Genomic DNA, 22,012 nt, shown 5'->3' with positions numbered 1-22,012 from the left:
AGAAACAAATGGAAATGGGAAAGAAAGAAGAGGAAGATAAACAGAGGAAGAGGAAGAGGAAGAGGAAGAGGAGAAGTCTGGCAGGAAAGAAATAGGCCAAAGGAAAAGGTTCACAAGATGGCACCATCTCAGCGGTGTTACTTATTAAAGCCAGGCAAAAGGAAATCCATACATGGTTAGTAAAAGTTAACACCTGACTCAGCTGTTCATACCCTCAGAGTCATAAAGCTTGGTGTACCAGGGACAGAGCGTAGAGACGGGGAATATTCAGGGTTTATGGAATCAGGAGAGAGAAATTTTTCAGCAGAATTAACAGTCATGTGATAGATGTGTTCAAAGTTGATCGGAGAGGAGATCAGACCGGAGTGATGATGAGGGGATGGATAAGGGAAACCTGGCTATCAAAAACAAAAGAAAGATGAAAAAAGGCAATAAGGTGATGGAAATGGATTCACATTTCACACAACATGCACATAGAACAAATGGAATAGTATCTTATATCAGAGCTGAATCCTTAATGAAATACTTTTAGGTCTTAGAAAGTTAAATTTTATAATACTCTTGCCAGTTACTTAAATAGCTGATTTGCAAAAAGATCATTCTTTTCTATAAAATTATTCTTTAATTAAAATAGTTAAGTAAGGAGAATTTGGACTTTCGGAGATACTAGACTTTCAGAGTTTACTTCAGTATTTTCTTATGTAATAACACAATCAAAATATGGCAAATCTACCAAACATTAAGGATAGAAAAAGCAAGAAAGAAGCAAGAAAATGAACAAGTGAACCTACAACAGCTTCTAAACAGATGTGTTATGAAACTGCTTCTTTAGAAATATAAAACCATGTAAAACCATTCCCTGATAATGTGTTTGTTTTTACTGATTTTATTTCCTTATAACAGTTAGCCATGGAATATACTAATTATTGGTTTACCTTTAAGCAGCCCAAGCTTATTTCCATTTAGACACCCAAAAAGAACATGTTTATTTTCTTAAGTTAAAAATCTTCCCTTCAATGTTCAGGTATATTATTTAAAAATGAAATAATATAATATCAAAGACATAGAAAAAAGCTTTTGAATCCAAGGACTAATTTTAGAGATAAAAGAACTACTTCTGAATATTCAGGAACCAACACTCAGTAGCCAGTCACCTTCTCTAATGGGAATTTTCAGGATTCAGTTCTTGAAGAACAGTTATGTTTCCAGAAAACATGATCCCTTCATTAGAGGCAGAGGGTGAATGGCATGTTGGAGAGAATGCTAACTGAATCCAGCATGGCATTCGTGTTCCCACGAGCTGAGATGAACCTGCTTTGTAAAGAGATTGCATAAATTACCTAGGCTTAAAAGAAAGGCTCCTATGTAAGATCATGTTTTTATTCCAGAGATATGAATAAAATCAGTACTTTCTACCTGAAACTTTGACTCTTTAAGCTCCAGGATGCCACTACGCTCGAAAATATATTTTTATTAACAATTTTAGTAATGCATTAAAAGCTAGGAGAAATGTAATGTGCTAAAAATAAATCTTCTAGAGGTAAAGTATTATCCTTGCATCCAAATTAGAGAAAAATTTGTTCTTTACTACAAATAGCAACCATGTATTAAAAACGGTAGATTATTTTAAAAATTCAAGAAAATGAATATAGCATCTATTTATAAGCCACACAAACCATCTTATATTAATTGCTTATATTGTCTTGGCTCACTTAGATACAAATAAAGGTTTGGATCTGATACAGGTATATGACTCCCTTACTTAGCCTCACTGCCCCTTCCATATTCAAAAAGCGAACAATTCTGTTTCAAGATCATCTGGCACAAAAGCAACAGAATTAAATTTCTAAAGACATACAATAAACTTTCTAAGCTTATAAGTATTTCACAGGAAAGCAATACTGATTTGAATAAATTAAAACATAAAAATGTCTGAGACACATGCTCTTTGAATAGATGACAACATGTGGCTTTGGTATTTAAAAACTCATATATGTTAACATTAGATAAATTTAATTCTTCTTTATTTTATGAGACAGTTTGTAATAATTCTATTTCAATGGAAAGAACATATTAACATCTGAGAATACATTAAAATATCACAAGCTTTTCAACAGATACATACACAAGTACAGGCATGCTTAATTATTTTCAGACATGCATATTATTATATTTACTAGTGTCTACTCTGAGATGAAGATGGTTCTGGGCACACAGTAAGAGCTCAATAAATATTTGTTAGATGTTTCAATGATGCCTATAAAAAAGCCTCAGGTTATATGTCCTTTGGTAGTGAAACAGAAAAAAGTCATGTGAAAATAAAATCTGCTTGTGAAGAACAGGAATTCAGACAGATAAAATCTTTGATGCATACTACATGTACAGGTGAAGAAACAGGTTTCAAAAATTTACACCAACTTCTTGTCCTGGAAATACAAAAGCACTTACGTGATAAGAAAACGTTAAAGCAATGAAGGGCACATTAAAAACGGAATTGCAATGAGAGGGCAAAAAGTCACTTGTGTTAATGCCAAAAAGAACCATTATCATGTGTTAACAAAATTAGGTGACAACAAATACTAAAAATCAAGCAGTCTAATGATTCTGTGGAAAATGCTATCTTATCAATAAAGACTAGACCTTATTTTGAATAAAAAGATACAGATTTTTTCTTTTTATCTCTTTTTTTTTTTCTTAAAGTGGTGGAAGGAAGAGGGAAGAAAATGTAGAGTAAGGAGGGATCTCTGATATAAAAGTTCTTACAGTGTTTCAAATCTGACATTTTGGCATCAAGGTGCAGTCTTATTGGATACGAAGGTCTGAAAGAACTCTGGAACATTAGCAAACGGATTTTTCACCTGATAGCAGAAGGACACCAAGCAGAGTAACATTCTGTTAAACACTGTAATATGTGGGCTAAAATAGAATGTCTACAAACATTTTCTATAATACTTCTAGCTACACTGTCGGAATGTAGGAGATCAAAACATTCTTTTCTGTGTAGTAAAATGAAACAAAAGTGTAAGATATTTCAATTTTAAAAGAATATCTATTAAAAACCTTGTAACTACTGAAATAATTTTATATTTGCTGATGTTTTGTTTTGCAACATATATATTTGAAATCTGTATCCTGCTATCCCTACATAATGCTAACTACATATTATGTATTGAAGAAACTACTAACTCAATTTAAAAAGTTTAATTAAAATTCTACACGGCACTTGACTTATCAAATATAAGTCGTAAATATATTCACATTTCAGTTATCTATCACAACTTAAAAAAATTCTTTAAGGTATTTTGTGCCTGACATTCCACCTTCCACAAGGAAAAACAACAGGCTTTGGACTCTATAGTTATGGTATGTTTACTTCTGAGGACCAGACTCAGGACTTTAAGCAAATGTTCCTAATGGGAAAAGAATGGAGAGAAATCTGAGATCTCACTACCAGGAAAAGGTTAAAAAAAAAAAAAAAAAAAGTATAGCTTTTAAACATGATAGAAAAGTATAACAGTTTTAACATTTCATGTGCTCGACCTGAAAATTTTTAAAAGTACTATATCAAGATAAGCTGTAATCTAGTTTTGCACTTTTTAAATATTTACTCAGCAGAGCTAACCCTATTCCAAAAACCTAAGTGATTAATGAGGCTGGTTTGAACTCCATAAAGAAAAGTACATTACTATGAATATATGATATTTTGATATTATTGGTACTGGTAGTAAGAATGTCACATTCATTCATAAGCAAGCAGAGCCAACTGATGAACTGAGATATTTACAATGAAGAACTCAGACTTGAATGCAGATTTTTTTCTCTTCCTATGAAATAAATGCAAACCTCCCTTTAGAAAGTGTTTTTTTAAATTTAAAGAAACTGGACTGCACACCGAACTATATTATCAATCAATTTCTGTCAGTAATAGATGTTTATATCTTCTATCACTGTAGTGTTGATAATGTGGTTTAATTAAGACAGATTTCCTTAGAGAGCAATTGGGGTCAAGATTCACAAATCATCTCCCAAATTGCCATGAAATATGAATTATATTTAAAATTCTGTGCAAAATTTAGCAGCTATCACTACCAATCAAAAGGGTCATTTTTACAGTTTTAATAGTATGTTGAGAGAACTATGGTACTGAAATGTACAGAGCCTGGCTAATTCCACTAATATTCTTAATTTAAACATGACAAGTCTCAGAGCCTAATCTTCATATTGTTAAAACAGAATAGTTCTCCAATGTTGTACTTTTTTCTCTTTTTTGAGATACAGTCTTGCTCAGTTGCCCAATGCAAAGCCAATCATAGCTCCCCACAGCCTCAAACTCCTGGGCTCAAGTAATCCTCCCACTTCAGCCTCCCGAGTAACTAGGACTATAGGCACACATTACAAAGCCCAGTTATGTTTTTATAGAAATAGGGTCTTGGTCGGGCTTGGTGGCTCATGCCTGTAATCCCAGAACTTTGGGAGGCTGAGGTGGGAGGATCACAAGGTCAGGAGTTCGAGACCAGCCTGATCAACACGGTGAAACCCCATCTCTATTAAAAATACAAAATTAGACGGGCATGGTGCTGGGCGCCTGTAATCCCAGCTACTCAGGAGGTTGAAGCAGGAGAATCGCTTGAACCTGGGCGACAGAGGTTGCAGTGAGCTGAGATCACACCATTGCACTCCAGTCTGGGTGGCAGAGCGAGACTCCATCTCAAAAAAAAAAAAAAAAAAAAAAGAAATGGGGTCTTGCTTATGTCGCCTGGGCTGGTCTTTAACTCCTGGCCTCAAGCAATCCGCACGTCTTGGCCTCCCAAAGTGCTGGGATTACAGGCATGAGCCACCACACCCGGCCTATGTTATACTTTTTCATGTACAACTGACCAGGTAATGTTTGTAACTCGGCAAAGGAAAAAGATTTAATTTCACAACTATCGGACAGATGTGACCATTAATGAACAAGCTAATGTGGTTCTCTGGGAAGAAAAAAAAAAAAAAGAGTAGGCCAAATATCTGTATTGATTTGCTAATATGTAGTGAAATTTTAGTGATTTGGTAACCACATTCCAAATTTGGTATAGAACCTCTCCAAATCTGGTAGTTTCTTCCACCAACAATAGTAAACATAGGCATGGGAGAAATTCTCCAATATGGAACTAAATAAGAACTTGATTTGTTTGGCTTTTGACAGATGTCTAAATTTTATGTTTTGTTCATCAGGTATGTCATCATGTATCTTAGACATATTGTGGTATACTGAGAGAAACATTTCCTCATTACATTCACATATCCTTTGAAGTTTACGCATAAGCCTGTTTATATTCCCCCGACATCTGCACTTTTTTACATTCACTCTTAATTCCTCTTACCATGGGCAGATCTTTAAGGATCTGTATTCCATCTCCAGGACCCATGTGTGCTATGTGGTTAAAATTAGTTGGATTAGAAATTAATTTATTTCTCATTTCTGGATCTCGTAGCATTTCCCTGTAAAACAAAGCATCTGTTTAGACACTGTTTCCATAGTTAATTTATGTAGCTTATGAAAAAAATTAAGCACACTTAATTTTCTTAATAAAAATACAACTGTTAAATCACATTAATAAGAATATAATTAGAGTAACAGAATATACTCAATTAAAAATTTACTTCCTTAGAATGTTTTGTTTTAAATTTTAAATACAAGATCTTATTATTTTAGGTGGAAAAGTAGAGAGGGTCTTTTCAAATACTTAAGACATCAAAGAAGCTCTATTTTACATATAATTCTGAACATTTTATGTATCTCTTTAAAAATGGTAACACTTCAATCCTACTTCTGTTTGCTCATGAAGAGAAAAGTCTGAACTTCTTAGACATATACAGGTTTACTGTATGCACAGCTATGTCCTATGCTTATATTGTAGAAAGGTACACAATCCAAAAGTATGACTATTCCATATTCATAGAGAAGTGAATAAGGTGAATAAAAATATGGTACTTTAATCCGGTGCATACTCACAATTTTGAGAATATTAATTAAAATGAGACAGAGAAGTTACATTCATTATTGCAGTTTTTGACACCACAGATGAATGAGATTTTCAGATACCCAATTTTCCTTCCAAATCAAATATAGTATCATCACCAAGTAGTCCCAGATGTACAAGCAGGCATGGATGATAGTACAGGTTAAATATCTACCTCCTCTGCTGCATCCTTTCCTCTTCTGGGACTCTGAAGGAATAACGCCGCTTATTGTTAATATTTCTAACCATTTGTTTCCGACTATTATCTGATGTTTCAGGAACTACCAGTTCGTCCCCTTCTGTTAAAACGAAAAAATACAAACGATAATGATGTTCTTTAAACTGTTAAAATGCTTTTTATCTATTAACCTCCAAGACAGTACAAACAATGATAGTACAAGTATATGCAATTCTGGTTTTTAAATGTTGGGTTGATAACCACAGTAAATAATATTTAACAGAACCTATGTAAACAGATAATATGCTGAAAGTAAACATAGCTTACAAAATATACTTTCATTTTTACTTGATTATAAACATAGTATGGCATAATTTTACTAGAAGAAAACTGTACTTGCCTTGGTGTTCTGTCACTCTAATCAGCCACCCCACCCCACCTCAGTATCTCAATACTGTGTTTTCTCTCCCTCCAGGTATTGATTTCAATGGCTTAGGGTGTTGTTAAAGAGCTACTATTGTTACCCTGAGCAGTAATCAGGCATAAATGGTAAACAACAATAACAACTATCTTTACATAATAAAAAAAATTTCCTTTGCAAGGTTTAATCTATGAGACATGGAGTTAAAAAAAGGAGCTGTGCTCCCACTACCCTTCCTTTACAAAAGGTAAGAATCTGTCACTATTTCTCCTCTTCTAATCTTGGGGGTAGATGTTTAATCATATACACCTAGCAACCCAGTGACAGTCTTATCCGATGTCAGTTTTAATATCTAGAAGTAAACAAAACTGTCTGCCAGGGACTCCCAAAACATGCTGAGCTATGTGAAAAGAAGAAAAAAATAGACAACTGTATCCATATAACACAACAAAGGGTGTCATTATCTAAATAAGATAAGGAAAAAGAGGAAAGTTTAGAAGTTTTCAACACCCAAAAAGCTGAAGTGAGAAGGAGGAGGTGGGAAGAAGCGAAATGAGCCTATAAGAAAATAAAGGTGATAATTAGCAAAAGTGCAACATGATACTCGTGGCATAATAATATGGCTTAGGCAGACTGCTTTCCTAATAATACATATTTTAAAAATAGAATTATTATTATTTATTTTTTTGAGGCAGGGTCTTGCTCTGTTGCCCAGGCTGGAGTGTAGTAGCACTATCACAGCTCACTGCAGCCTCAACCTCCTGGGCTCTAGTGATCCTGCTGTCTTGGCCTCCCAAAGAACTGGGATTACAGGCACATGCACCACCATGCCCAGTCAAAGAAAAGAGTTTTTGAAGTGAATGATAATGTGGGACACAAATTTGGAATTTGAGAATTATGAGGGTAAAGCAGGTCTTGGAGACTTAGGGTAGCAATGGGAGATTTTGGACAGGCAGAGGGCTGCAGGAACACTGACTCTTAAGAAATGACAGAGAAAGCAAAACACAGAAAAAGAAAGAACCTCTTGAGATGCGATTTCCTTCCTTTGTCAAAGAAAAAGACAACTACATTAAAATTTTGTCAGGTCCCTCTTCTCCAAGATCTACCTCTACTCTTAGCCTAGAGTAGAAAGATGAAAAAGCATGGGAAGAGACAAGTCAGAGTAAGTTTTGTCTTACAGACACATAGTGGGTATGAACACATTTAAGACCAGCATAGTCACACACAGTGAGAACAGGGTGGAGCCAATCTTATACAAATATGTGGAGTTCCTCTAAGAAACAGAATACAGGCATACCTTGGAGAAAGTGCAGGTTCAGTTTGAGACCACATAATAAAACAAGTATCAAAATAAAGCAAGTCACACAATTTTTTTGCTCTTTCAGTGCATATACATTATGTTTACATTATACTGTAGTCTGTTAAGTGGGCAACGGTACATGTCTAAAAAAAATAACATACATACCATAATTTAAAAATGCTTTATTGCCAAAAAATGCTAACAATCATCTTCACCTCCATGAGTCGTATTCTTGTTGATAGTAGGAGGGATGTGGATAAGCTGCTGACTGAGCAGGCTGGTGGTTGCTGAAGGTTGGAATGGCTGCAGCAGTTTCTTAAAGTGAGACAACAATAAAGTTTGCCACACTAACTCCTCCTTTCACAAAACACGGTTCTCCGTAGCATAATGATGCTGTTTGACAACATTTTACCCACAGTAGAATTCCTTTCCAAACTGGAGTCAATCCTCTCAAACCCTGCCTCTGCCCTATCACCTTAGTGTATGTAGTATTCTAAATATTTTCTTGCTTTTTCAACAATGTTCTTAACATCTTCACCAGGAGTAGATTCCATTTCAAGAAACCATTTTTTTTTTTGCTTACCCATGAGATACAACACCTTATCCAATCAAATTTATCATGCGATTGCAGCAATTCAGTCTCCACTTCTAATTCTAGTAGTTCTTTTGCTCTTTTCACCACATCTGTAGTTATTTCCTTCACTGATGTCTTGAACCTCTAAAAGTCATCCATGAGTGCTGGAACCTGCTTCTTCCAAACTCCTGTGAATATTGGTATTTTGTCCTCTTCCCATGAATCACACATGTTCTTAATGGCATCTAGAATGATGAATCCTTTCCAGAAGGTTTTCAATCTATTTTGCCCAGATTCATCAGAGGAATAACTATCTATGGCAGCTATAGCCTTATGAAATACGTTTCTTAAATGATCAGACTTGAAAGTCAAAATTACTCCTTTGTCCATGGGCTACAGAATGGATACTGTGTTAGCAGATGTGAAATTAATCTCCTTGTACATCTCCATCAGAAATTTTGGGTGACTTAGGTGCATTGTCAATGAACAGTAATATTTTGAAAGAAGTCTTTCTTTTCTGAGCAGTAGATCTCAACAGTGGGCTTAAAATTTTCAGTGACATCCTGTAAACAGATATGTTGCCATCCAGACTTTGTTGTTCTGCTTATAAAATATAGGCAGAGTGGAGTTACCATATTTCTTTTTTTGTTTTTTTTTTGAGATGGAGTTTCGCCCTTGTTGCTCAGGTTGGAGTGCAATGGCGCAATCTCGGCTCACTGCAACCTCCACCTCCCAGGTTGAAGCAATTCTCTTGCCTCAGCCTCTTGAGTAGCTGGGATTACAGGCATGCGCCACCACACCTGGCTAATTTTGTATTTTTAGTAGAGACAGAGTTTCTCCATGTTGGTCAGGCTGGTCTCAAACTCCTGACCTCAGGTGATCTGCCTGCCTCAGCCTCCCAAAGTGCTGGGATTATAGGTGTGAGCCACTGTGCCCAGCTGAGTTACTGTAACTCTTAAGGGCCTAGGATTTTTTCGAATGGTAAATGAGCACTGGCTTCAACGTAAAGCCACAAGCTACAATAATCCCTAACAAGAGTCAGCCTGTCCTTTGAAGCTCTGAAGCCAGACATTGACTTCTCTCTAGCTATGAAAGTCCTAGATGGCATCTTATGGAAGTCTGTTTTAGCTAAACTGAATTTTGTATTGTTCAGTGTAGCCACCTTCATCAATTATCTCAGCTATGTCTTCTGGATAAACTGCTGCAGCTTGTACATCAATACTTGCTGTTTCACCTTGCATTTTTATGTTATGAAGATGGCTTCTTTCCTTAAATCTCATGACCCAAACTCTGCTAGCTTCTTTTCTACTGCAGTTTCCTGACAGCTCTCAGCTTTTATAGAATTGAAGAGAAAGTTTTGCTCTGGATTAGGCTTTGGCTTAAGGGAATGTTGCAGCTCACAGTCTATCCAGATCACTAAAACTTTCTCCATAACAGCAATAAGGTTGTTTCACTTTATCATTCATGTGTTCTCTGTAGCAGCACTTTTAATTTTTTTCAAGAACTTTTCCTTTGCACTCATGACTTGGCTAACTGTTAAGAGGCCTAGCTTGCAGTCTATCTTGACTTTCAATATGCCTTCCTCATTAAGTTTAATCATTTCTAGCTTTTGATTTAAAGTAAGAGATGTGCGACTCTTCAGTTGAACACTTAGAGGCTATTGTAGGGCTATTAATTGGCCTAATTTCACTATTGTTGGTTCTCAGAGAATAGAGAGGCCCAATGAAAGGGAGGGAGACCAGGGAACAGCTGCTTGGTTGAACAGTCAGAACACACACATTTATCAATTAAGTTTGGCATCTTATATGGGCATGGTTTGTGGCACCCCAAAACAATTACAATAACTTCAAATTTGGATCACTGATCACAAATCACCATAACAGACAGAATAACAGTGAAAAAGTTTGAAATATTGCAAGAATTACCAAAATGTGAAACGGAGACATGAAGTCAACACATGCTATTGGAAAAATGGCGCTGAGACTTACTGGAGGCAGGGTTACCATAAACCTGCGATTTGTAAAAAATGTAGTACCTGTGGAGCACGATAAAGTGCCACACAATAAAATGGGGGTATGCCTGTATAAAACTAAGTATGGGTCTTGGAAGTGAAGTATCTAAAGTTTACATTTCATTAACTTCACGAGGTATCCATCTCTGAATGAGAATCACCTTTAAAACCTGAATATCCTTTCTTAAGTCATAATGGAATGTACTCTTAGCATAGATTCCTGCTATGTTCACCAAGAAACCTCTGGTTCCAAGACAACGTACCAATGCACTGAACCAGAAATCAAGCAATTTTGTGTATTCTAGTACTTATAACATAAAAACACACCAACAAAATAAAACAAAACCAACAAAAATAATCACAGAAAACTTCTGATGGATTTTTTTTGATAGTAGAAAAGACAAATTTATTGGAGGAATATGGGGTAGGTGGGAAAAAACCATTAAGATAATAATTTCATGGCCAGGCACTTTGGCTCACACCTGCAATCAAAGCACTTTCAGAAGCCAACGTGGGTGGAACACGAGGTCAGGAGATGGAGATCATCCTGGCCAACATGGTGAAACCGTCTCTACTAAAAATACAAAAAAATTAGCTGGGCATGGGGGTGCGTGCCTGTAATCCCAGCTACTTAGGAGGCTGAGGCAGGGGAATCGCTTGAACCCAGGAGGCAGAGGTTGCAGTAAGCCAACATGGCGCCACTGTACTCCAGTCTGGCAACAGAGTGAGACTCCGTCTCAAAAAAAAAAAAAAAAAAAAAAAAAAAAAAAAAAAAAAAAAATTCACTACCCCAAAATAATGGGTCTAAACGTTTTAATGTGTTTTCTTGAAGCCAATATTTTTACTTATATTTGTCCACTTAAATTATTTTAAATACTGGCCGGGCGTGATGGCTCAGGCTTATAATCCCAGAACTTTGGGAGGCTGAGGCGGGCGGATCATTTGAGGTCAGGAGTTCAAGACCAGCCTGGCCAACATGGTGAAATTGTCTCTACTAAAAACACAAAAGATTAGCTGGGTGTGGTGGTGCACACCCATAATCCTAGCTACTCAGGAAGCTGAGGTGGGAGGATCACTTGAACCCGGGAGGAGGATGATGCAGTGAGCCAAGATTGTGCCACTGCACTATAGCCTGGGCAACAGAGTGAGACTCCGTCTTAAAAAAAAAAATTATTTTAAATACATAATGTACCATAAATACATCCTCGCTAACAGACCTGCCATAACAGATCAGAAATTTACAAATACTTCTATAATACAGAAATTTGCTGCTATGACACAAAAATGACTTTATTATGTAGAAGAGGGTACTATAATAATATTTGTTAAAACTGAGACTTTAACTGTTTGGACACCCTGACAGGCAAACAACATTTAATTCTATGTGAGCAGTCTCCCTGGCATTTTATGTGTGGTATGTAATAACATGTGTGACAGTCTCACCTCAATATTTTGGTCACTGACCAAATATCCTCCCCTCCTGTCTGTAACACTCTGGGTCTCCATTCCCTCTCCTGGTTCCAGGCACTCCCGTGACTCTCCTCTCTTTCCTGCTTCTTCCTATGCTGACATCACCACTTCCGAAGTGCTAGGCCCTGTACACTGGCAGGCGATATGTTCCTGAAGACATATTCCTCAACTCTAGATGAGTGTTTATAATTTTAATGTTACAAATTTTGGTTAGGTTCTACAATATTGAAAATACAGAAGATATAATCAGCTACACTTTCTCTACTTACCCAGGTACTCCACAGAAAAATAAGGTACATTAGAATCAAATACTTACACGAGCTTGAACAGAATGACTTTTTGCTTAGTAATTTATTCTAATATATTAAGAATGTGACTAGCCAACATCATAGACTTGGAGTAAGATACACCTGTGTTGAAATCTGGACTCTGGCACTTACTATTAATGTGACCTTGGGCAGGTAGCTTAGAAATAATATTTCCAATGAAGCTATCCCTATGAATATATATATTTTCTTACCTGCCATCTTATTTTTGAAATATATTAATCTAATGGTCTCCAGCCCTAAAAGATTTAATGATCCTTCATTGTTTAAGGGTCGAACCTAAAATAAAAAACAAAATTAGTATTTTGACAAAACCTTTAAAAACTAAATTATAAAACGTACGTCCTGCTTATAAAGTACACCTTATTAAGACTTCTTGCTTATCTACTTCAAAATACAGCCCTCTCAGAAAAATCAACAATAATTCTGACTGGAAAGGTATAATACTATCTAATTTGAACAAACAAACTTACAATGATAACATTTTAAAGGAAGGCTATCCTAGGCAAATGAACAAATAAGTAGAAGTACATTTAAACCTTAGACATTTTAAAGCCATTAATGACCAGTTATACTAAGAAGATATCAACATGGCTGATTTATGAATTCTTACTATCAAAAACTAAATGCATAGATATGATGGAGATGGAAGGGTAGATCACTGGGGAAAGGAGGGACTGTCAATAAATAGTGATTGAACAACTGGTTATATGGAACCAATAAAATAAAATCTCTACTTCACACCATACACAAAAGCATCAATTCCAATTGGATTAAAAACAGAAATGTAATAGGCTGAGCTTTACAATGTTTGGAGGTTGGGTACATAAATTTAAAAAAGATTAAAAAAAAAGGTAAAATGTTTGGAGGAAAATAGAATGTATATTATGACTTTAAGGTAGGAAAGAGTTTCTTAAACAGGAGAAAAAAGACAAACATAAAGGAAAAGAAAGATACATTTAACTACATTAAAATCAGTAACTTCTGTTCAGCCAAATACAAATGAATGAATAGGTCACAAAGAAGAAAAAGATTTACATATCCATTATTAGCCAGTATCCACAATGTATAAAGAATTCCAATAAATAGGAAAAATGTGGCCAATCCAATAGCAAAATGAGCAAAAAGCATGACCAGGCATTTCATGGAAGAGGAAATATGAATGATGAATAAACATACAAAAGACTTTCAACTACACAGTTAGGGACATGCAAATTGAAACTTCAACGAAATACTACTTTGTAACCATTTACAAAACCTATGAATCCTGACAATGGAAAGTACTAGTATGTGGATAAGAATTCCTTTACGCTGTTGATGGGAGTACTGGTTGGTACAATTACTTTGGAAAATAATATGACACTATCTCATAAAGCTGAATAACTGAACTCCCTATGTCCCATTGATTCTGCTCCTAGGTATATGACTGAAACTCCTGAAAACTATTCCAAAAAACATATGCAGCAACATCACAATTGCAAAAAGCTAGTAAATAATTCAATGTCTACCCATCAGGGAACAGATAAGTTCACGCAACAGAATATTTTATAGTACTGAAAAGCAATAAACTACGGTATATGTAACAACATGAATGAATGAGACTTGGTGGATGAGTGAAGAAAGCAAGATAGAAAATGACTATATATTATTACATTTTTATAAAACTCAAAACCAAGCAAAACTGAAAGATATATTATTTATGGATACTTAAATATGCAAAAATTCTGTATTTTAAGAAAAGCAAAGGAATGATAAGCACATGATGCAGTTTGCAGTTATATGAGTGATGTTCTGATTCTCAGGTTAGGAGGTAGGTTCATGAGTGATCAGTTTATTATTATCCCTCACAAAGGCCATATATTTATTCTTTCACATATATTGCAAAAATTACATGATAAAAATCAAATAGGGCTGGGTGCAGTGGCTCCCGCCTGTAATCCCAGCACTTTGGGAGTCAGAGGCAGGCGGATCACTTGAGGTCAGAGGTTCGAGGCCAGCCTGGCCAACACAGTGAAACCCTGTCTCTACTAAAAACACAAAAATCAGCAGGGCATGGTGGTGTACACCTGTAGTCCCAGCTACTCGGGAGGCAGAGGTGGGAGAATCGCTTGAACCCAGGAGGCGGAGGCTGCAGTGAGCCGAAATCATGTCACTGCACTCCAGGTTGGATGACACAGCGAGACCCTGTCTCAAAAACAAAAACAAAAACAAAACAAAACAAAAAACAACAAAAAAACCCCACAGAAAAGTAATAATGACCAGTCCAAATTTACAAACTAGAGTATATTTTAGTTGCTTCAGATAATCTGGCAGTATTTACAAGAGCTTTTTAAACTGCCATTATGATTTTAAATGGGAGCTAATTTTGAAATATCATCTCAGCGACTTTCACGTATTCTCTAAACCCTGTCCCCCAACTAATCATACATGCTATATATATATCACATCTATCTACATGAAACTATTGCTCTTCATTTTTGCAAACTAGGAGTTCTATACTTGTAAAAATTCTCTGTGTTATGGAAACATAGGATTATAAATTAAGAAAAATATTACATTTTATTAGGAATATATGAAATCTTTATTTTTCAATTATGAGACACTTAAACAGTTTTGGTTCTAAGTTTAACCACTTTTCTAGCCTGTTAAATCTGTCCTCACAAGATTAAACACTGGGTGAATAACAGTTATAATTCATAATAATCGTGTAGTCTCTCAGAGCTCCTTAATCCAAAAGTGGAAGATAACACTGACATTTTATTTTAGGTTGTAGGATATATTCTAGTTGTTCATAATAATAGCAATCATACTTTGCATAAACCAAATATAGTAAAATTAGTATGGTTTTAGCTAGGCCTAAGGAAATTAACCAACTTTATTTCTGTTTCTATTTTCTCACTCTTAGCTAAGTCCCAAACTGCCAATTACACATGCCACAAAATGTTGAGTTAATAAAAAAAAAATTACTATGTAGTAATTTAGTGTTTTCACTTATACTCAGTTGGCTTAGCCAACATTTTAATGTTAAATTACCTTTTTGAGAGGAAGAGTCTGAATCCATTCCATGGAGTTCACATCAAAGATATCAACTGCATTTTCACTGTACACCGAGAGATATGGTGCATTGTAACCTGGGAGAAGAGAAGGAGGGAGCAGCTTGTGGATTACTTTTAACTATTAAACCCCAAATATTTTGAAAGGTCTACACTAAATAACTGTAGAGTGGAATCCCACCCAAATCCTATGTGGCTATCATATAGTAGCCAAATCAAAATATTTTTGAAGCAAATAGAACTTATATCGTAAATGAAGAACTGGCACACCAATGTCAGATTATATAGCCATTATAATATAGACGGATTTTGTAAGCACCAGGGGTATACTATTTCCCTGCCCAACATGAGTTCTATAAAGGAATTTCATTATATTTAAAGTACTTGATTCCTAAAAGTAGTTAAGTTATTGACAGTGAATCAAACTTAGAAAGCAGAGAAATCTCCAGGTAAGTGTTCTAGTCCCTGTTAAGAAAGTATAATAAAGCACTGTAGCATAGTTACATGAATAGGGTAGATGCTCAATATATACTTGTTGAAAGAATGAATATCAACAAATGAATATCAACACAAGCAAAGAAAGATTCAGTGGTTTACTTAAACTAAGGTTACAAAGGGAATTATTGGCAGAGCTATACAAAAAAGTCAGACATTCCAACTCTGACTCTACATTAGAATAATCATAATTATTACCTGACTCAGTTACAAAACAGCATTTATTCTATTGATAAGAAAGAGAGTGTGAGAGTGTGTGTGGGTTTGTGTTTTTAGAGATAAGGTCTCATTGTGTTGCCTAGGCTGGAGAAAAGTGGCATGATCATAGCTCAAGTGATCCTCCCACCTCGGCCTCCTGGGTAGTTGGGACAACAGGCATGCAACCACTACACCTGGCTAATTAAAGAAAATTTTTTATAGACACAGGTTCTCGCTATGTTGCCCAGGTTGGCTTAGAACTTCTGGCCCCAAGCAATCCTCCTGCCTCAGTCTCCTGAAGTGCTAGGATTACAGGTGTAAGCCACTGTGCCCACCTAAGACTGTATTTTTCAGAAGAAATATTAAAAATAGTTAATTCCCAAGATCTGCAGTTGAAAAGTTGGAAAGACAAAAACAACAACAATAACAAGAAAAAATAGTTAAACCTTTCATCCCAGGATGGAGGGTGGGGAAAAAATAAGTCTGGATGGGTAGAACTAGACGTATTTTTCTTTTGTCCTGTTTATGCAGACTTTCTGATTTTTCTGTAATAAGCATGGATTGTCCTGCCAAACTTTCTTGCAATGAACCTCTAACCTTGACTAGACCAATACCCATAACTCCTCCTCCTATCTTGTTACAAATGAAGAGGTTTTACTCCTCCTTTCCCCAAGTAATTCATGCACCTGTCTTCTGAATTTTGTCCTCTCTGGTCTTCTTGGCGGTCTTACTCTATTTCCCATATAGACAACTGTTCCACATAGTTCCCTAGGGTTTTTTTTCCCTTCAGCATTTTAACATGCTCAAGTATTTTTCATTAAAAACAAAACAGTATGGATGAAATACTTCTCCTATGTGGTTCTATAGAACTCTCTACTTCTGCTATCATAGCACTTACATTCTACTGCAACTACTTGCTTTATCATGAATCTTTTCCACTGCACCCATGCTCTGTGGGGGTAAGACTGTTATCTATTTTACTCACTGCTGTAACTCATATTCAATGGCACATATTCAATAATGATTGGAATATTCAATAACCAAAGTATTCCATAATTAAAAGTATTCAATAAGGCTGGGTGTGGTGAGTCAAGCCTATAATCTCAGTGCTTTGGGAGGCCAAGTTGGGAGGACTGCTTGAGGACAAGAAATCGAGACCAGCCTGAACAACTAATGAGATCATCTCTACAAAAACAAAAAGTAAAAACAAGCTGGGCATGGTGGTGTGCACCTGTTGTCCCAGCTACTCGGGAGGCTAAAGTAGGAGGATTGCTTCAGCCCAGGAGTTGGAGGCTGCAGTGGGTTATGATGATACCACTGTACTCTAACCTGTATGACAGAGGAAGACTCCATCTCTCTCTCTCAAAAAAAAAAAAAAAAGTATTCAATAATTTATTACATCTTCATATTTCTTGAAGGGGTAAAATAAGCAATTATAAATATCTACCCATCTAGATAAAAATGGAAAACTGAAAAACACCTCTTATAGATGCTATATTATACCTTTACATACCTGATTAAATAATTCACTTGGTAACTACTTCTCCAGAATAAGTTCTGTGAGACACTGATGCTTACAAGCACCATATTTTGGGGGACCATTAGATAACAATTTAGGGTTATTTCAAAATACGACATGGGGTAAAAAATCCATCTTAGTGAAATATTCCACAGAAAGATGTTTTGTTTAAATCACGTGCATGCTAATGCTGGCCCTGTTTGCCCTGGCCTAATTACGTATGGTTTTTACATCAACAACATAATCAATACTGAGGAAAAGCATTAAGAATGACTTTTTGAAAAAACTGTTATTAATAATGACAACACTTGGGAGATGAAGTGGAAGGGAAAAGGAAGGAAAGAGACATAAATGTAAGACAGTCATAAGAAAGAGAATCTTACAACAAGAGGAAGGATTTGCTGGCCACATCAATTCCTGTTGTCTAGATCTTCGGCCCTGGCAGTCAGTATATATCCCAATGCTGTTAAAACACAGCAGATATTCTTTACTGGAGATCTCAACTGCGCAGATAGCATCCATTGGTTGATGTGCAATAAATGATAGTGTATGGTCATTTGAATGGAGCATACTGTATGGACTTCCTTCTCCATTCAAAGGGTATCTTAGAAATCCTGACTGGAATCCCACACAGAGTTGTTCACTGAAGATTGCCATCCACTGGACATTATATGGGACTTGAATTTCCTTAAATTTTCTGTGACGAGTCTTGCTCTGAAATAGTTCATAACAGAGGACCTGCCTTTTCATAGCCACACACAGGCATGTGAGAGCTCCATGGCGCACCTTTCCAGAAGTTATGGTTTGACACCCTTTAGTTTCTGCCAGCTTGTAAAAATCGGTCTCTCGCCCATCCAGTGCTGACAGAGGAAAAAGTCGTACATGACGATTTCGTCCTGAGATCACAGCAACAAGCTGATCATTTGGAATGAGTTCAATCTGATGAATCTTCTTATTATCACCAACTCGAATAATTTCTAAACACAAAGAATAATAAATCAAAATTTTATTGATTCATCATATCCCAATTATACTCAAAAGGATGTAAGTCAACTTACAGATGCACACACGGAAGAATAAGAGATCAGAAGTCACAGGAAAAAAAGATAATCAAACCCATCATAAGATAATTTAACTCACCTATAGTACGTATTGAGTCCTAAGATTTCTGGCAGCCAAGGCAAACCCCAAAGGATTCTTGTGTAAAAGTATGCCAAATCCTCAAGGAAAACTTTTTTACTGGCACTAAATTCTAGGGAACATCACCATGGGATTCCCGTTTTTAAAAACAGAGAACTCACTTTTCAGAAGTTTTTATATGGGTAACAATGCATTGTCTTAAATGCACTGTTTTCCCATGATCTAAGTTGATATAAAGATAAAACTTAGAATATTATATTTATAAATACCAAGTTATATTGGTTTCTCTTTATTTCACCCAGCATTTAGTTTTTCCCTAGAAGAAAAACCTCCAAACAAACACATTTTAATAGCTGTTGTCTCTTTTGATACTAACAGAACAATATGAAAATCAAGTTGTTTATTTTTTTTTCATGTTCCATCTTTAGAAATGCAATCTGGGCTGGGTGTGGTGGCTCATGCCTGTAATCCCAGCAGTTTGGGAGGCCAAGGTGGGTGATTGGATCACCTGAGGTTGGGAGTTCGAGACCAACCTGGCCGACATGGAGAAACGTCATTTCCACTGAAAATACAAACTTAGCCGGGCATGGTGGTGCATGCCTGTAATCCTAGCTACTGGGAGGCTGAGGCAGGAGAATCACTTGAACCTGGGAGGTGGAGGTTGCAGTGAGCCAAGATCACGCCACTGCACTCCAGCCTAGGCAGCAAAAGCGAAACTCCGTATAAAACAAAAAAGAAATGCAATCTGAGTTCATACAGAACTGTTAAATAAAATGATATAAGAAAGACAACACACATTTGAAGTTTTAAACCTCAGGGGGACTACAGAAATTTAAAAATAATCTTTTAATTTATAAACATATCAAATTAGGTCTGGAAAATTTTAGTCACAGGATAAATAAGAGCAAATCCTGCTCTTTGTAGAATTTAGAATCTAGAGTTAAAATTTTTTTTAACACATGATTGAAAATTACTCAAAAAAAAAGTTTTCTCTTACCATCTTTGGTGACATGTACAACAAATAACCCTTCTTCGTTTCCCAAAGCAATTCTTTCATGATCTATGTAAGACATGAATATGAAAGATTTTTATTAGGAAAAAACCATGTAATGCTAATAAACCAGATGTTAAGAACATTTGGTGCAAAAAATGGAAATAAAATAAATTACAATAACAGTTTACACTATTTCTTTCAGATTATACTGGTAAATCTCTCATGTCTTCTAAAATAGAATAATTATTAAAGAATAATCCATATCAATACCTACAAAAATAAGTAAATGTTTAATAAATGAAACAAAATGAAAAACCTAAGTTGTTCTACACTTCTTGTTTTGGGAGGTAAAAATTGTGAATGGCATTTGAACCGTACTCATTAAACTTTTCAGTATTCATGGAAAGTAACAAAAGAGTTAGATGCATACACAGGAAAACAGCAAAAATTTAAACCTACAGACACAGAAACTGCCATTTGTTAAGAGGACTTCTTTTATGCAGGGCACTCTGTGTTATGTATTCCATCTTATTTAAACTTCCCAATAACCTCAGCAAGGTAATTATCATCTATATTTTATATACTAAACTCTAAGAAACTAACTTGTTCTAAATCACACAAGCAGAAAATAGATTGGTAGGCTAATGTTTACCACTGTTGTTTTTTCAGGAAAAAAAGGCACTTTGAAAGTGTACTTATACTCCTGCTTACTGAAAAACAAAGATCTGATATAGGTCTCATTCATTCAATAAACATGTACTGAGCATTTGTGATACGATGCATAGTATGTTGGACACTGGGGATTCCTAGATGAAAGCCAATCCCTGTTCGCAAGTAGATTAGTAAACAATTATAATAATATGATAAATGTTATAAATTCATACCTATGATTGCGGCTGCCTGGGTTGTTTTAATGAGGGGTAGAGTGCTGTCATAAGCCTCTTTGGGAACATAGACTGAGCGGTCTCTGAATTTGTTTTTCTTCAAAATCTTGTGCAATTCACTCAGCACTCCCACCCACTTACTCTTCTCATTCTCACTGTCTGCTAGCATCAGGATTGAACATTTGTTATTAGATGCTGAGAGCTGGGAAGCTGTGACCTAGAACAATTTAATCAATAATCATGACATTAGAAAACAGACACCCTTTATGCTAGTTTCATGATTATGTTAGTTTGCTTAGCACTCACCAATAAAATGAGCATTCATTAAATGATACCGTTACTGGAGTTTAGCTATTCCTAATCAGAATAACTACCTTTAGCACTAGATTACATGACAAAGCAAAGGTGACAGGTATCATTTGAAATGTTTGTATCATTTTCATTTTCCTTCTATAAAATTGCCAGAACACTATCACTAAAGAGGCATTAAATACACTCATATATAACAACAATAACTGACATTTATTGAGTAAATACTGAGCACTGGGTAGATCTAAGCACATTACAAGTATTAACTCATTTAACTCTGTTAACATCGTCATGAGATAGGATGTACTGTCATTATATCCTTATATTATATATGAAACAAATGGTGATGCAAAGAAATTAAATCATTTCTCCAAGGACACACAGGTAGAAATCTGGGATCTTGTGCCCATGCTACTAAGCACCACACCATACTGACTTGCAACTTGTTTTAAGAAGTCAGAAGTGCTCAGAAATATATTCGCTGTTACTTCACAACAATAACTCACATCATCGTTAAGACTTGATAATTTAAATTAGTATTTAAATGAAGGTTTATCATTATACAAACAACACTATCAGAGCAGTTTTAAATTTTACCTATATGAATTCCTTATGATAAGTAAAGAATTCCTTATTAAGTAGCAGTGACAATAAAATCACACTACGCAACTCAGTTATCAGTAAGTGGGCCTCTGTAGGCTCCCTTGGTGGCTGGGAGGAAAATAAATAGTTGTCAGTCTGGGAACTAAGAGACTAAGTATAATCTTTGCCTGACCTTCCTTAGATACAAGGTTCACAGAGAAATATAGGGAGATAGGCATAACTACTAGGCAGTAGTTTTTTTTTTTTTTTTTTTTTAATCTCTGTTGTCTTAATTTACCAACTCAAGATTGCATCATGGCAATAGCCGCCAAAGATTGCTACCAACAAGTCCTCCTAAGGAATTCCATTCTTCTCGTCAAGAGGTGGAGTCTATCTCCCCTCCTCTTAAATCTGGGCTGACCTCATGACTTGCTTTGACCAATAGAATGCAGAAGGGTTATTATACCTGTTTTGGGCCTAGTCCTCAAAGGGCCTGGTAGTTTCTTTTGCTCTCTTAGAAGCCAGCCACTGGGAGCTCAGCCAGCCTACCTGATGA

General features: G+C 35.8%; 1 protein-coding gene across 23 annotated transcripts in view; it reads right to left on the bottom strand.

The window, feature by feature from the left end:
* Positions 1-22,012, bottom strand: part of CDC42BPA (CDC42 binding protein kinase alpha) — a 332,162-nt gene that overhangs the window by 20,918 nt on the left and 289,232 nt on the right. For 15 of the 23 annotated variants that reach the window (XR_007719261.1, XM_050757123.1, XM_050757166.1 and 12 more), the window contains 8 exons: positions 20,566-20,782; positions 19,685-19,747; positions 17,931-18,524; positions 15,316-15,413; positions 12,477-12,561; positions 6,178-6,301; positions 5,364-5,481; positions 213-398 (listed from right to left, as the gene is read on the bottom strand). Coding sequence is in view for 22 of the 23 variants with exons in the window: in XM_050757123.1 (XP_050613080.1) it covers positions 213-398; positions 5,364-5,481; positions 6,178-6,301; positions 12,477-12,561; positions 15,316-15,413; positions 17,931-18,524; positions 19,685-19,747; positions 20,566-20,782 (1,485 nt within the window). In the remaining variant the exon portion in view is untranslated. Of the gene's footprint in view, positions 1-212; positions 2,859-5,363; positions 5,482-6,177; positions 6,302-12,476; positions 12,562-15,315; positions 15,414-17,930; positions 18,525-19,684; positions 19,748-20,565; positions 20,783-22,012 lie in introns of those variants that run through there. The other 8 variants (XM_050757286.1, XM_050757256.1, XM_050757297.1 and 5 more) reach the window with 3 other exon arrangements.

Source organism: Macaca thibetana, chromosome 1 (assembly GCF_024542745.1).
Source record: "Macaca thibetana thibetana isolate TM-01 chromosome 1, ASM2454274v1, whole genome shotgun sequence".
Taxonomy (NCBI): domain Eukaryota; kingdom Metazoa; phylum Chordata; class Mammalia; order Primates; family Cercopithecidae; genus Macaca; species Macaca thibetana.
This window is presented reverse-complemented; position numbering and strand designations above follow the sequence as displayed.